The sequence below is a fragment of the Mus caroli genome, chromosome 9 (genome assembly GCF_900094665.2).
Source record: "Mus caroli chromosome 9, CAROLI_EIJ_v1.1, whole genome shotgun sequence".
Taxonomy (NCBI): Eukaryota; Metazoa; Chordata; class Mammalia; order Rodentia; family Muridae; genus Mus; species Mus caroli.
In genome coordinates this window covers 117,530,083-117,545,112 of record NC_034578.1, presented here as the reverse complement: position 1 = coordinate 117,545,112, position 15,030 = coordinate 117,530,083, and the positions used below count along the sequence as shown (strand labels likewise).

General features: G+C 51.0%; 2 protein-coding genes across 12 annotated transcripts in view; one reads left to right on the top strand and one right to left on the bottom strand.

Moving 5' to 3' along the window:
• Positions 1-2,013, top strand: part of Ano10 (anoctamin 10) — a 118,706-nt gene extending 116,693 nt beyond the window's left edge. For both annotated transcript variants that reach the window (XM_021172147.1, XM_029481494.1), the window contains one exon: positions 1,424-2,013. In XM_021172147.1, coding sequence (XP_021027806.1) covers positions 1,424-1,489 — 66 coding nt within the window. In that variant the 3' untranslated portion in view covers positions 1,490-2,013. The remainder of the gene's footprint in view (positions 1-1,423) is intronic.
• A 6,313-nt stretch (positions 2,014-8,326) lies between these two features.
• Positions 8,327-15,030, bottom strand: part of Snrk (SNF related kinase) — a 53,687-nt gene continuing 46,983 nt past the window's right edge. For 8 of the 10 annotated variants that reach the window (XM_029482107.1, XM_021171623.2, XM_029482106.1 and 5 more), the window contains 2 exons: positions 13,947-14,081; positions 8,330-11,796 (listed from right to left, as the gene is read on the bottom strand). In XM_029482107.1, coding sequence (XP_029337967.1) covers positions 10,629-11,796; positions 13,947-14,081 — 1,303 coding nt within the window. In that variant the 3' untranslated portion in view covers positions 8,330-10,628. Of the gene's footprint in view, positions 11,797-13,946; positions 14,082-15,030 lie in introns of all 10 variants that reach the window. The other 2 variants (XM_021171624.1, XM_021171625.1) reach the window with 1 other exon arrangement.

Sequence of the window (15,030 nt, the reverse complement as noted above, 5' to 3'; positions counted from 1 at the left end):
CCCAGTTCTCTCCCTGCCTGAAACGCCAGGGTCTGCCTAGATTCAACACTTCTCTAAGTCAAGTTCTCTCCCAGTTCTCTCCCTGCCTGAAACGCCAGGGTCTGCCTAGATTCAACACTTCTCTAAGTCAAGTCTTATTTCCGTGTTACTTGTCAATCAGGAGATAGATGCTTATACCCGACCATTCATGCTTTTAGTCATAAAGAGAGTCTAAAAGTTTCATAGTTGTTCAGGGATGTCAGCTGTCAAGGTTGTGGTGAATTGGAGCTGCAGTGTTTGAGTTTCCTTGACTGGGGCAGTTTCACAGCAGTAGCCAACAGGCCTTATGGGCTGTGACAGACGAGGGTCTTACCTCAGGGAAGGTGTGACCAATGCTGGGGCTTGTTTCTGCAGGTTTGTGGACTAAGTCAAACCAACTGCACCATTCTGCTGGGGACACATCATAGCTGTGGGGCCCTGGCAGGGATGGCCCTGGGCCAGCCTCAACTCTGGTGTCTACCTAGTGGCCCAGGCCCTTGCACAAAAATATTTCCTGATCTGGCCAACTGGTCACCCCATTCTACCTTCCCCTGCATAGATGTAGAATGGGGCTAGACTCCACAGCCACCCCTGAGTCACATGGAGGAAAACAGAGCTGGCTCTGAGGAACAGTAGGCTGAGATGCCTTACACCTCATAGATTGTCAAAGCAGAGACGGGGTCCTGTTCATGGCCTTGGAAGAGGCCTTTCTACCTGTGTGACACACAGGTCCTGAGGGGGACAACCTGGTACATGCAGGCTAGCACTGTTTGTTTTTCATAGGTGAATGGTCATTATTGGAAACCCCTGCTTTAAGCTACATTCCAGATTATGTATTCAGAAGAAGCCATGCTCTCCAGTGCCACTGGGAGACATGCCTGGGATCTGTAGGACAGGGGAGGGAGGGACACTGGGAGCTTTCTCCAGCTCTTCCCAGGTAGGTCCCAAGGTGTTCCCCAGGGAGGATATGGGGTATGTGGGTGGCAGCACTGTCTGTGGGGCAGCAACTGAGGAAGGTGGTAGACACATCTCTGCATAGATGTGCTGCCTAGGTTCACAAGGCCAAATTTTCTAGTCACTCACCTCATAGGGACATAGTAAAGACTTGGTCTTACTTTGGTGTCCTGTCTTTTCTGGGGTCCTGTCCTCCCATTCCATCCAGGGAAAAGCCAGAGGCTCATCAGGCCCCTGTATTCTGGGCTCACAGCAGCATTTCTACCTATAAAAATCATTCTTTCTAAGCAGGTAAGGAACACAGGAAGTAAGCTTTGGGCAGTGGCCTAGGGGCAATCTCCTTCCTGGGGTTCCCGACCTCTGCCTGGTGTCTGCAGAACGGAGCCTCTGCTGTGCCAGTACCACCCGTAGACTCTCGGGATTCACCTGATATTCTGTATTCCCTCAACAGCAAATGAAGCTGGTGGCAGAAAACCTGAAGGAGGAGTACCAGGAAGATGGGAAGGAAGCTACCTGAGCTGCACCATGCTGGCCGTCCTGTGCCCAGTGCTGAGGGACACCTGCATCACACCTGCACAGGGAGGGGACAGCAGCCTGAACTTAGCCCAGATGCTGGGCTGTGTGAAGTGGCTGAGATGCAGCAGGCAACCAAGGTCTAGCTCTGTGGGAAAAGTGGCTGAGGCTCTCTCTCAGTATCTCTTTCCCTGGTGCCTCTCACCCGGACCCTCCCAGGGCCGCACACACCCTCCAGCTGTTTCATCACTTTGCTCAGGAGCCTCAGCTGCCCTTGAACTTTATCCCTAAAGAGTCACCAGCTTTCCACATGACATTCACAGTAGGTGCCAGTCACTTCTAACCCCAGGGGCCCTATTATGGGGTGGTGGCTTAGTGTCTGTGCCCATTATACCCATGGTGGGAGCCATGCTGAGGCAGCAGTGGCAGTGGTGGTCGGGGAGTGGGGGCACACCTGAATCTCCTCCTTGCTTCTGTATGGTGTTGACACTTTGCAACTGAGCTATTAAAGGCAGCCCTTGGCTCTGACTCCTGCTTCTCCAAGACTTGGCAAATGTTTCAGCTGTCCCACCCCCACCCTCCAGGTGAGGTTGTGACATACGCAGCAATGAGATGGGGATCAGGAGTGAAGTGAACCCCAAAGCTTACAGCCAGGCCAGGTTCTTCAGGGACACTGATGCTCTGACACCTCAGGGGGCCCAGTATGGGCTGTAACCTGCAACAGAATGGTGTATGGCCAGCGGTGCTGTCTGCCTCCCTAGCTGAACCTACAGTGTATGCTGATTTGCAGGTATGACAGCTCGCCCAAGAAGCCAGCTCTAAAAAGATGGAAGCTGATGCCCTTGCTGGACCCTGTAAGCCATCCTGACAGCTATTTAGATGGCAGGCTCTAGGTTCATCCTCCTTAGCAGGAGGTTGGGTAGCCTGCTCCATGCAGCTCAGTGGTTCACTCCTGATTGCCCACTTTACCCAGAGAAGAGGCCACAGCTGGCCCAGTATCACTTGTTTTTAGAAGCTCTGACCCTGAACTTTGTCCTCACCCTTACTTGGGAGGACGTACTGCAAGGCATGATTACACAGTAGTTGTTGGCTTCCTAATGGAACTTTCTAGATCAGGTTTATGTTTTAAAGAGCATATGGGCAGCCACCAAAGCCCTGAGACCCCATAGTCTCCTTAGCCCAGGAATTCAAATAGGACCCTTGGCCCTGCCTCCTGGGCTCCCACAGAGTCTAAGCTAGGGCAGCAGTCACAGGAACATAGCTGGTTGTGAATCAGAGACTCCTGGATTACCCCGTCTAAATCTATCGGCCCGTCTGCCCACAAGTGGTCCCAGCTGCTGCCTGTGCAAGTTCAGCAGGCTTCCCTGAACTGGCGACTGCAGTTTCCACATGCCCCACTTCTGCCACCAGAGAGAACAGGACCCTCCCCTGGGCCTGTGGCCACAGGAGAAGATGGGTATGGGATGGAATGCACCAGGTGATGGCTGAGAGGCTCTGAGAGGGCTGGCACTGTGCCCATGTGTTCGTGTTCCCAGGACTCAGAGCAGGTGGTACACAGCAGCCTTTCGAGACTCTGTGGTGTGGGTGAAAGCAGATGTTTGTAGCCCCATTAGCTGCTCTGCATCCTGTTGTCCCTTGTCACTGGACTGAGGAAGGCACCTGGGAAGGTGCCATCCCACCAGGTCCTTTCCTTCCTTCCTGCTTGCTCACGTTACCTCATTCCCTGTAATGTCCTGGTCACTGACAGCTTCCGTATTGCTGGCCCTTACATACCAGCCATGACATTGCCCTATGAGCTTAGGGTCTTTACTAAGGTCTCCAACACCACCCTCAGTCCTTGTGATGACTGACACCCAAGAGGTCCAGGAGGCAGGGTCAAGGGTCCCATTTGAATTCCTGGGCTAAGGAGACCATAGAGTCTCAGGGCTTCTGCCATTCTCCCTGGGCCCAGAGGATCACCTGTGTGAAACCCTCTGCTTTTGGTTTCTTGCCCATTCCAAATACCAAGAGTTGGTCCCCAGTTCTATTAACAGACTCAGTCAACATGTCAGTCCCCACCTGACTGGGAAAAAAAAGTACCAGGAGTCAGTACCCAGGACAGTGGTACCATGGTCAGGCAGGGGGAGGCCTGTGAAAGCCCGGAGTACAGCCCATTGCTCAGAGCAAGGGCCCAAGGAGGAAAAGGACAGATGCACCCTGGGAAGTGACAGGGTACTCCACATCTACTGCTCTCCTAGCCATGCAGATGCTTTCACAGAAGTCCCTGCGAGGCGCACCATGTAGGCCAGTCGTGGGACAAGAGCCCCAGGCATGAGGAACTCACACATAAGCCTGTTCCACAGGGTTTACCTTGGCTTCCCAGCAAGATGTGACGTGAAACAGCTGAGTCCGGATGCAGCCAGGAGATAAGTGTGCCTAGGGACAGCTACCTCAGTGTCCAAGTCCTCACACCAGCAGGTTCTAGCAGATGGCAGGGCGGTACGCAGGGTCCCAGGCTCTGGATCCTAGATACAGGCAGACCAAACCCAGTGACCCAGATGCTGTGGAGCCTGGGCCTCACTTTGCCTAACTAAGGACTAGTTTCCCCCACCACATGCAATTCAAACTTGCTTCCCTCAAGTGTGAGATACAACTGCCAACGAGTCTCACAGGTTGTCGGTAGAAATGGATGGCACCGGGGTTGGCTCCAGGCCAAGTTACCTGGCAGTCAAACTCCCATGGCCTGACACGCACGGCCAGACATCTCCCCCACCCCCGGGCACCTCCCACCACACCTCTCACTGGAACTCTTTCTGCCTCATGTTTCAGTGTTTCAGACCAGAGCGCCCATGGTGGGCCTGAGACAGGCTAGACCTGTGCTGGTGGCCCTGGGTCTCAGACGGGACGTCTCCCCCACACCATTCTTGTTTGTAATCATTTGTCTGTGGCACTGTTAACTCCCTCATAGCAGCTCAAAAAATCTCAGAACTTGGATACGATAAAACCAGTGTTGAAAGAAGCCCAGCCAGGCTTTGAGGCAGAAAGCCATGGTCCCCCCCTCCCCCCCGCCCCTCACTTCTCTATCTCACTGGGTTCATTGGATAGACAAGGAAGCAGGTATTCAGAACTTGAGTGACCTGCCCTTTGCTGGCTATCTGGACTGTGTTCACTGCTCTATACTCCATCTCACAGGTTCCCCTCCCAGCATCTGGCATCCTGTTCCTAGCCTTAATCCCCACAGCTCTTGCCTTCTTCTAGTAGGGAAACAAGTATCCAGGGGAAAGGAGAAAGGCCACAAGGTGAGGGCCAACACAGTCCCTACAGGAACCCTGTGGCCCGTCCCCATGGGGCCATGCCTGATGCAGTGCTCCCACCAATGGTCAGATGATGCCTGCCTTCATGCTCCATCCAAGGGTGGCCTGAGGAGAAGGAGACCTGACAATCTGGATCCTTTGTTTGCCAGGGTAGCCGTGCCCTTGGGCTTCCTGTCTTCAGTTTGGGAACACACTTCTTTTCCCACCACAAAATGGAAGGAAGATACTTTCCTTAACCCCAGGAGAGTCTTGTCCAGGTTGGTTCAAGTGGGCACCAGGGCTGAGAATGGAGGCCACTGTCCCCGATTCTCTAAGCTTCTCAAGGACTGGTAAGGAGGCAAAGGGGGCAGGCGAGCTGACAGGGGACAGAGGACAAAGTGGGGCAGGCGAGCCGACAGAGGGCAGAGAAGAGCTGCGTGGAAAACCAACTGGTGAAGGACACCCAGCGGTCACACAAAATAAGTTACCAAACCAGGCTACACATCATTTCAGAAAACAAGTGTTGTATTTTTAAAAAGACTGGAGTAATCGTATTCTGATGAGAAGACAGGATCCAGCTAGAAAACTCAGCAGGGACTGAGACGGGAAATCCCCATACTTGGAAATTAAGCACCTTGCAAAACAACACAATGTAATGATTTATTTATTTGTGCGTGTATGGGGTATTTGCCTGCAGGATGTCTGTACACTATGTGTACCTTGCCCAAGGAGGCCACAAGAGGGTATTGGATCATTCAGGCCTGGAGTCACTGACGGTTGTGAGCTGCCATGTGGGTGCTGGGAATTGAACCCAGGTTGTCTGTAAGAGCAGGCAGTGCTCTTGGCCTTTGAGCCACTTCTCTGGTTTAGTTTAAATGGATCTCTTACATTTCTGGGTAGAGAACAGACAACAGAAGTAGAAAACCCCGGGGGAACTTTCATTGAGTGAAGGTGGAGTCAAAGACCAGGGTGCCGGCAGGAGAGGTTCAGGCAGGACCGACACAGAGGCTAAGAGTCACTCAGTCACGGAAGGATGCTGGGATGGAAAGGGAGAGGGTGGGGGATGGAAATTTGACTCTACTTGACAGAATATAGAATCTTCTAGAAGCCAAGCTGAGCACCACATTCACTGCTGTCTGCCTCCTGACTCTGCAGGCAGATGCAACGTCACTGCCGTCGTAAGCTCGTGAAGCCTTGGCTTGGCTTCATGACCAGGGTGGCGAGCCAAAATGAGCCTTCCTCTCAAACTGTCTTTTATCAGATATTTTATTTCAGCAACAACATTAGTGCAGAACAGTAGGCTCACTGCCATGATCAATCTGTGTGGGTCTGAGGCCTTTGGGACTATTTTCCAGGAGAAATGTGAGTTTTGGAACTTTGGGCCAGAAAAACTCTCAAATCCTGTTAAGTAGGGATCGATGGGTCATTCTGGAAGGAACCTGGAAGACAGGCATACAGAGAGAAATGAAGGCAGTGGAGGTCCCCTCATGAAGTTCCAGAGACACGGCTTCCTTAGGAGCTGGGCTAGATGCTATTCAAAGTATATTCTAGCAAAGATCACCCATCACCCATCTCCCAAGATCTTGAGATGAACTTAAGTGGACTGATTTGTTTGATGGAAGAAATTTCAAGACAGTGGACCATTCAAGCTAAGACATAGCTATTCCACACTGCTGTTTTACATACCCACCGTGAAAAATGAGCAAAAAACTAGGCAAGAAGATCTTTAAAATTCAGTTTGATGGGGGAAAAGATTTCAAGCAAATTAAAAAGTCCCAAAGAGCATGCATACACCAGCACTGCTGTTGCTATGGAGATTAGCACCAAGGAGACCAGTGCCCCTGGTAAGAAGCCCTAGGGAAAAGACCCAACCTCATGGAGGGCCTGTCCTATGAAAACAGAGTGTGCTGTGCTCAGGATGGCAATGCACCTGTTTTCTCTCTGGGTACAGAGATGTTTACTCTGAACCATTGTGTGCTGGAAGCTTGTTCATTTTACAGGTGCTCATGGCTAAGATACGGCTTTGCATTTCGGATGAGACTTGGGCTCAGGACTTTTTAGATATGCTGGAACTGTTAAAGACTCTGGGGCTTCTGAAGTTAGACCGAATGCAGTTTGCATTGAGACAGCCACAAACTTGTCTGTCTCAGGGAAGGAAGGGGTAGATGTGCTGTGTTTAGATACCAAGCTGGCAAGGGACGGAGTAGGATCCAGGATCACCTAGGAGACAATCCTGTCCTTACCTGAGAGGATTATCTAGATTTAGCCTTGGGGAGGAGGAGGTCTGTGAGGAATTAAAGATTAGCTGAGGTAGACAAACCTACCCTAACTGCCAGACAAATGAGAACTGAGCAGCAGCACACACACTCTGGTTCCTGACTCTAGATGCAACAGGACAATCTATGGCTATCCCGAGCTCCCATCTCCATGCCTTCCCCGTTATGGTGGACTTTACTCTCGAGCCAAAACATAGCATGCCTCCTTTAAACTGTCAGCCAAGGTAGAGACAAGCAACCAGTACAGGCCGCTACCAAGAATTCCTGTTCGTAGAACTTCTGACGTTGCCATTTGAGGAGCGAGTACCACCAGGACAGGAAGAATTCCAAAGGCTTGGGAGAGTGACATGCTGGCTAGATGTATCTAGGTATTGAGTCAGAGGTGGTGGGTGTATGCCTGGGGGAGATATAGGTATGTCTGGAAGGCTTGCTGGCCTATGGTCTTGCGTCTGCACCAGTTAGTTAAGTCAACTTTGAGTCAGCTCACTGAGGCAGGGAGGAAGAGGAGTCTAGAAAGATGGCCTATCTCTAGCTGGAAGAACCCGACTTAGCAAATTCTCTCCCGGGACTGATGCGGGACCCTGGGCCATGACTGCCGAAGACCAGTGGGAAAGCAGAGGAAAAAGCAAGCTGATCTTGCCACAAGACCTTGTTTTGGATGTGTGAAAATGGATTATGGAAATAGTTACACAAACTATTGAATGCTCTAAAACTGACTGAATTGTGTTACAGTCAAATAGTGTACCACGTGAGAATGTCTCTCAAGTCACTCCAAGATCTGTCTTCTGGATTTTGCAAATGAAGGTTGTGCTGACCAAGCCAGGATGCAGCAGTAAGAGGACCTAGTGTGCCAGCAATGTGAGGAAGTGGGCTGCAGGTGGGACAGCTTTTGGCTAGAGTGGCTGCCAATGACTACGACAGGCTTCATGGCTGCCAGGGAGAGGGCAGACCTTAGTACCACAGTAAATGAAGGGCAGAACACGTGCGGACACACAAACAGACTGTGGGGGCGTGTGGCAGTTCTAATGGCTTTGTTTGCTAAAGTAGGAACCAGCCAAATGAGGACAAGCAGATGAAACAGAATTAAGTTCTGGATTCCTTCTGTCCAGACGGTTTAAAGGAAATGCTGCCCTTTGGATAGTATTCTAGGCCTCTCTGGAGCCACCTGACACCGGTGGATAGGACTGTTTTTTTCAGCTCTACCAAGTGATAGGAATGCAGGGCCCACAGAAAGCAAACCCCATATCCGAGTGCTGTACTGGGCATGTCTCATAAAAGGAACACAGACTCGGCTTCTATTGCTGAACATCAGTATGTCACTTTATTATTGGATTATTTCCCACCTGTCACATACCTGTCAATGTTCACACAAGGAAAAAGATTGGTCAGAACTAGAGGCAACTGACCAATTAGCTGACAAGTTTGTGTTCTCAGCACATACCAACTCTGGCTCCTAGGACATCTTTGTTCAGGCTCATGACTATTAAAATTGGTGTCAAGATTGTCACATCTTTAAATACAGATAGAATTCCAGAAGTACATAATTATATATATATACACACAGAAAAATACAAGACTAACTTTCCCACAATATTTAATTATACACTACTGTAACTCGGCTAGGGGACGAGTCCCTGGCTACAGCAAGGACGTAGTTTGGTCCACTATGGGTGTGGTGGTTCTGCTCCTTCCCTCTGTGACGACACCCGTGACACTGTGACGACACCCCGTGACACACAACACATGCACAGACATCCACTTGTCAACAAATGGGTAAGACAGCACTCAACAGACATTGTGTACCCAGAGGGTCACCAACCACACACAACTAATAAGGCTATGACACAGCTCTGCAGCATAAATGGCCGACACTGCTGATCTAAAGTGAGCACCGTATATACACCTGAATAGAAAACCACTGGAGACCAAACGCAGACGGGCGAGTGCAGAGGCGCCGCTCAGAGGCTGGCCGTGACCACAGAAGAGTGTGTACGGTACTTGGGAAACAGCTGCGACAGTTTATTGCAATGCCCCTATAGACATCTCTCCTGGCTCACACAGACGTGGCTCCGTCTCTGAGAACCACGCTGGTTTCTGGCCCTTGGAAGATCCCTGCTTAAGAATTTCAAGCAAATGTGCTCTATGGCTTCACCCACGTCTCCCCTCACAGCTCTCAACTATGTGAATGTCACACTGAATGGGACTGCAGCTTAAAGCACAAGCAGTTAGCTAGCTCTAGGAAGTAGCTTAAGTATCATTTTACTTAGTAAAGTCAGGTTACACTGTGAAGTTCTGAGTAATATACACTAACCTAAAGCAGCAGTCACTGAGCACTGAAGGAAGTGGTGGCCTGTGCCCTGCCCCCTCTGAGACACATGCTCAGCTGCACTGTTGTCCCTCAGGAACAGGGCAGCAGCTGAAGAGTGAGGAAAGGACCCTGGGCCAGCAGCACCTACCCCACAGGCCGCTTAAACACTGCTTTCAAACCCCTGGGGCACCGTGTGAAAACCCAGCATCTGGGCTTCCCAAGATCAGGGAGGAGGCATGCCTCAGGAGATAGCTATCAGTCCGGAGTCGTCGGTGCGGGAGAGGGCAAGCTAGAGCTCGGTGCTCAGCACGTGGCAGGAAGGCAGCAGTGCGCCACTGACGGCTCCAAGCACTACCCTTTCCTGAGCAGTTTCTTACCAGCCGCTCTTCACAGCTGAGCCAAATGCTGCCATGAAATGGGAGAAACCTGAGGCCACCTCACCACCAAGCTCCTGAACACCCACCTCAGGATGTCCTGCCTCCTCGTCAGAGTGCTGACTTTGCTGCCTGCCACCTCTGTGCACTGTGGCTACTGCAGCAGGCCCTCCGCTTCTCCTCTCCACACAGGTTTGAAGGAAACCCTGCCTTGTGTCCTGCAGGGGAAACTTACACAGAGCTTTTTTTTTTTTTTAATCTTTTTTTTTAAATTTTTGTTCTGTCAGACAGACATACACACTCTAAGTAGAGTTAAGACTTGAGTTCACCTCATTGCCTCACAGAAGATTGTCTGCTGGGTAATTCTATGGGTAAGCTGCCTCTCAAAGCTAAGGAGCTGACCTCACCTAACACAAACAAGACAACCTCTGTCAGTGAAAAGATAAGAGCCCCAACTGCTTTCACACTATTGGTTAAGACAAACAGGTGTGGGCGCTCAAACCGTGGCTCTAAGGTTCTCGGTGCACAGGCCCTGGGTGGCTGGCAGCGGGGAGTCGCTCCTCCCAGGCCTGTGGGCATCACCACGTTATTGCTTTGGTTCTGTCTCGGGCACCAGTGTGCCTCAGAGCATGGAGTTTCCCTATCACCGGAGGTCAGGACAGGAATTTGGGCTTTTCACAAGGAAACGAAAGCATATTCCCTCCAGGTTAAGTGCAGAACATGGATTTCTAAGCGCTCCATTTACGTTGGGTTCCAGATAACACAATTTCATCCTGGTCATCCACACTGAAAATCATGAATGTAAAATCACACAGTAGACTTTTCGGCTGGAAAAGAAAAGTAGCGTGTAGCAGCATGCACAAAGACCATGCATTGTCACGTCAGAACAGATGAAGTGAGCGCGCTTTACAGGTCAGATGACATGGCAGCAGCTGGCGGGGCTGGAGGCGCAGAGCAGCCCTTCCTTGCGGCTGCGCTGGATGTTCACGGAGATGGTCTTTTCGCACAGAGGTAGCTGGAGCGCGTTGTTCCTCAGCTTCTTGGTCCTCACCGGGTCAAGGTCAGCGGAGGGGCTGGGGCCTGGGGCGCTGATGCACATCTTCCAAGTGGACTTCTCCTGCACCTTCACGCTGGAAAACAAGGCCTTCTGCGGGTCCAGAATGTACTTGGCGCCATGCAGCTGTGAGCCTAGGCACAGGCTCACGAGTTTGAGGCTCTGCACAAGCTCTGCACCACGTGGAGCAGCAGAGGCCGAGGCGGGGGAGGATGAGGATGAGTCAGGGCCTGCACAGCGCCTTGAGGAGCCTGCTGTACCTGATGGGGTCCCACCAGAGCCTCCCTGGCTGCCGCCACCCGTGCCCTGCTCACCCGGGCTGGCCTTGTCCACACCGCCACCGCTGCTAGGCTTGCTCTGGCCGCCACCATCGCCCTCGCTGCCTGGTGGCCCCTCACTGCTGTCACGCCGGTGCCACGAGTAAGCAAAGCCGCTGTCCTTGTCCAGCCTCCGCCGGCTCTCAGAGTCGTCATCGCTGGTCTCAGAGCTGCTGCAGCTAGAGCCCCGGCCCTGGCTTTTCCTGCGGTGGTAGCGCTTGTGCACTGTGCCTGGTGAGGCAATGTTCATCTTCAGCCGGCTCAGCTTGGGCGGCAGGTTCTCGTCCATGTCAAACTCGTCGTCTGACTCGCCCTCCTCGAAGATCTGGTTGAGCACTGGGGCACTCTTGCGAGATGTCAGGCGATTGGTGACCGATGGCTTCCGGCGCAGCACCACCTGCGTGGACAGGGACACAGGCTTCTTGTCCTCCTCATCCTCCTCCTCATCTTCTTCCACCCTGAAGAGACACTTGCGCCCACTGGCTGCGGGCTTCATGCTTGCAGGTGGAACAGTGGACAGTGCCGGCCCAGCCAGCTCCGGGAGCTCATCTTTCTTGGCTGGGTCACACAGGCCTTTGCTCCTGTGGCCATTGAGGACATTGTCACCAGCCCGAGCAGGAGACTGCGGGACTGTGGCATGTGACAGAGGGGTGGCAGTGAGATCATCTTCAAGGTCTTGGGGCACATCAATTTTGGTTGGCCATGACTGCCTGTGTGATAGAGGAAAAACAAACTGTCATGAAGTTGCTGGCCTGTCCAGTGTTAAGAGCCTGCTTTCTTTCATATGCTAACCACCCATGGGAAGTCAGATGTGGCAGGCAAAGCACAGGTTATCCGGCACTAGCCAGCACCACCACAGTTGGTGGATGGAGACTGGAGAGGTTCCAGAGTCACTGGCCAGCAATACCTGCACAGATGGCAGAGAAGACCCTGCTTCAAAGAAGGTAGATGGTGAGGACCAAAACCCAAGGTATCCTTGAACCTCTACAAGCAAGCCATGGCAAACAGGCCTTCATAATGTTGCATGCACACAGAGTTAGGACAGAATTCACACATGTGAAAAGCATTTTAGGTCCACAATCAAGGACCCCAGAGGGCAGATGTGACTTGAGGACATGATCATGTGACAACTTCATCATACCACTGCTGTCGGAAAAAACATGGGTCATAGAGATGCTGGGGAAGCCCAAGCTCTCCCTAAACTCAACACCACACACTTATATACATACCTGAATACATACACACATGCACACCTTGAATACATGCTCACACACACACCCAGACACACACCCAGACACACATGCACACCTGCATATATGTTCACATGCATACCTACAAACATGCATACACTATCATATACTCAAATGCATATCTACATACATAATCTAGATATAGTATCTCATGTATACATGCATGCTACACACATTCCATTACATATACAAATGCACACCTACACATGTGGAAGGCTCATATGCACACATTCATACACACATACCATCTATATGAACATGTACATGCATATCTTCTCTCTCCCTCTCTCTCTCACACACACACTTCAGCCTTTATGCGAACAACAGCATGCATGAGATTCACCTGGGATGTCCAGCACACACACACAAGGGTACTAGGATAGCAAAATTGTTAACTAAACTTTGTCTTTCAATCTGGAGTTGCTGGTGTGGGCAGGTTCTCTGGATTGCCCAAGGGAAGAGTGGACACCAGAAACTGTAATGATGCCAGAGGCATTTACAATAGCTACTTTGTGACCTACAGTTGTAAATATGTTACCACAGACATCTTCCCCCAACTTGGAGCAACTGTAGGGGAGGAGAAACTGCCTGCCTTTGCCACTGCTGGAGCTGGGTGTTCAGCGGGGGGCTTCTAAGGCCACCACATGGGGAAATAGCCAACCAGTGAGCACTGAGTAGGAGGAGCTAAGGCAAGGGGCCATGGAGAAGCAGGAGCAACATGGCAGGATGCAGGCTCGGCTCTTCTCCCTTCCCCCACCTTAAAGCAAAACCCAGAGAACCACAAACACCTGTGAGTACTCACTCTTCCCTCACCGGCTGTCACTGTGGGAAAATTACAGTTTGTCATTCATCTTTCCTGAGCATATGATGTGACTCACCTGTCCAAAATACCAACAACTGGTAGAGCCCAACAGGGCAAAGATCACATCTTAACAGAACAGAGTGGCAAAAGAAACTGACAAAGGTTGACGGCACTGAGTTCATGGAGGGTACTGCTTGGTCAGAGTCGGCCACCGAGAGCTGTGTGGGTCAATGTTCTGAAATCCAGTCAACAAAAGAGGTGGAATAACAACTACCCCCCCCTTCTGCAGGTAAAGCCCCCGAGACAGGTCACAGGCTTGAAGGACAGTGAGGGTTCATTCCACCAAGCAAGCCTGAGGGCTCTGGTCCGAGACCTCAAAAGAAGCCCTGCTGGTGTAACTCACAGAGCCCCTCCTCACATGAACCTCAGGAGGTCGACGGTGGGACTCAGGTAAATCAGAGAAGCTTTGGTCCTGAGATCCAACAGCTAGTAAGTCAACTAATTGATCTAGCTTCCAACCTCTGAAATCCTAAATGCTCCGATTAAAAAAAAAGCTTTCCAAGTATTGCAGGGGCATCCACACTGCTCTTGGAGAAAATCTTGAAGGAAAAAAGAGTGAGATGCCTAGGTATTGGCACCACTGCCCACTCCCACATACAGCAGAGAAGCGTGCTGGAACCTCTGTGGAAAGCAGCCATCGGCACCATGAGGTCAAAGACCCTCCTACTTGGAGAACTAGGAATCATCAACAAACAGTTCGATACTCAAAATGTTAACTTACTAATATCAGTAAAGGTATTTTTCTCACCTAAACTGGGCCTTGATGTTGCTGGGGCTAGCAGACCTGGTCTGTATTTCTTTCTCTTGCTTTTCTCTCAGGATCCTTTCAGCAAGTAAAAAGTAAGTGGCGGTAATGTGGTTGTACCTGTTGGTTTCCAGGGCTCTGAGGAAAGAAACAAAAATCAATCAGAAGCTACACAGCTAGGTTTTTACAAGATTAAAAAAATAATATTGCCTAATGAAATCCGGTATCTGGGAAGCTTTTAAAATGAGACAAAAATACAAACTAGAAAGAATAAAATCCTGTAGTTGTTTAGGTTGTAACTGAAATCTGGAAAAGCAACTGAAGAAAAATGTTCAGATCAGTGAAGAAACAGCAACCTGCTGCGGTAGCCGGACAGACGGTGTTAGTGTCCCGGACGTAAGAAAGGCACTGAGGCTCCCAACAGCGGTGCTCGGAGGATCCTTTGCTTCCAGAAGACTGGACTGAGGACAAGGCTCGTGTTACCTAAGGCACTATGTGAGCAATAGCCAATCAGAATGGTTGGAGCAGTTCTATTCTTGATCCACCAGCAGTTTAGGCACTGGAGAGCAGTCAGTGCAATCAAGAGGAGGCTCCTCTCACCTTCTCCCTGAGTACAATCAGCATGTTCCTGCATCCATTTAAACAGTTATGCTCACAGGACACCATGTCAAGGCAGGCATCATGGTGGCTAGCTGCTGGCGACCTAACAATAAGTGTATGGCCTCACCCACCTCCTGCAGTGGGCTGTCATGGAACAGCCTCACAGGGCTTAGGAACAGTAGCTCTGGTTTCTATAACCCTCTGGTCTAGCAAACTGCAGTGTGCATGAAGACGATGGGCAGGAGACCACTGTGGAGAAGCAGCAGTGTGCATGAAGACGATGGGCAGGAGACCACTGCAAAGAAGCAGCGGTGTGCATGAAGCCGATGGGCAGGAGACCACTGCAGAGAAGCAGCGGTGTGCATGAAGACGATGGGCAGGAGACCACTGTGGAGAAGCAGCAGTGTGCATGAAGACGATGGGCAGGAGACCACTGCAGAGAAGCAGCAGTGTGCATGAAGACGATGGGCAGGAGACCACTGCAGAG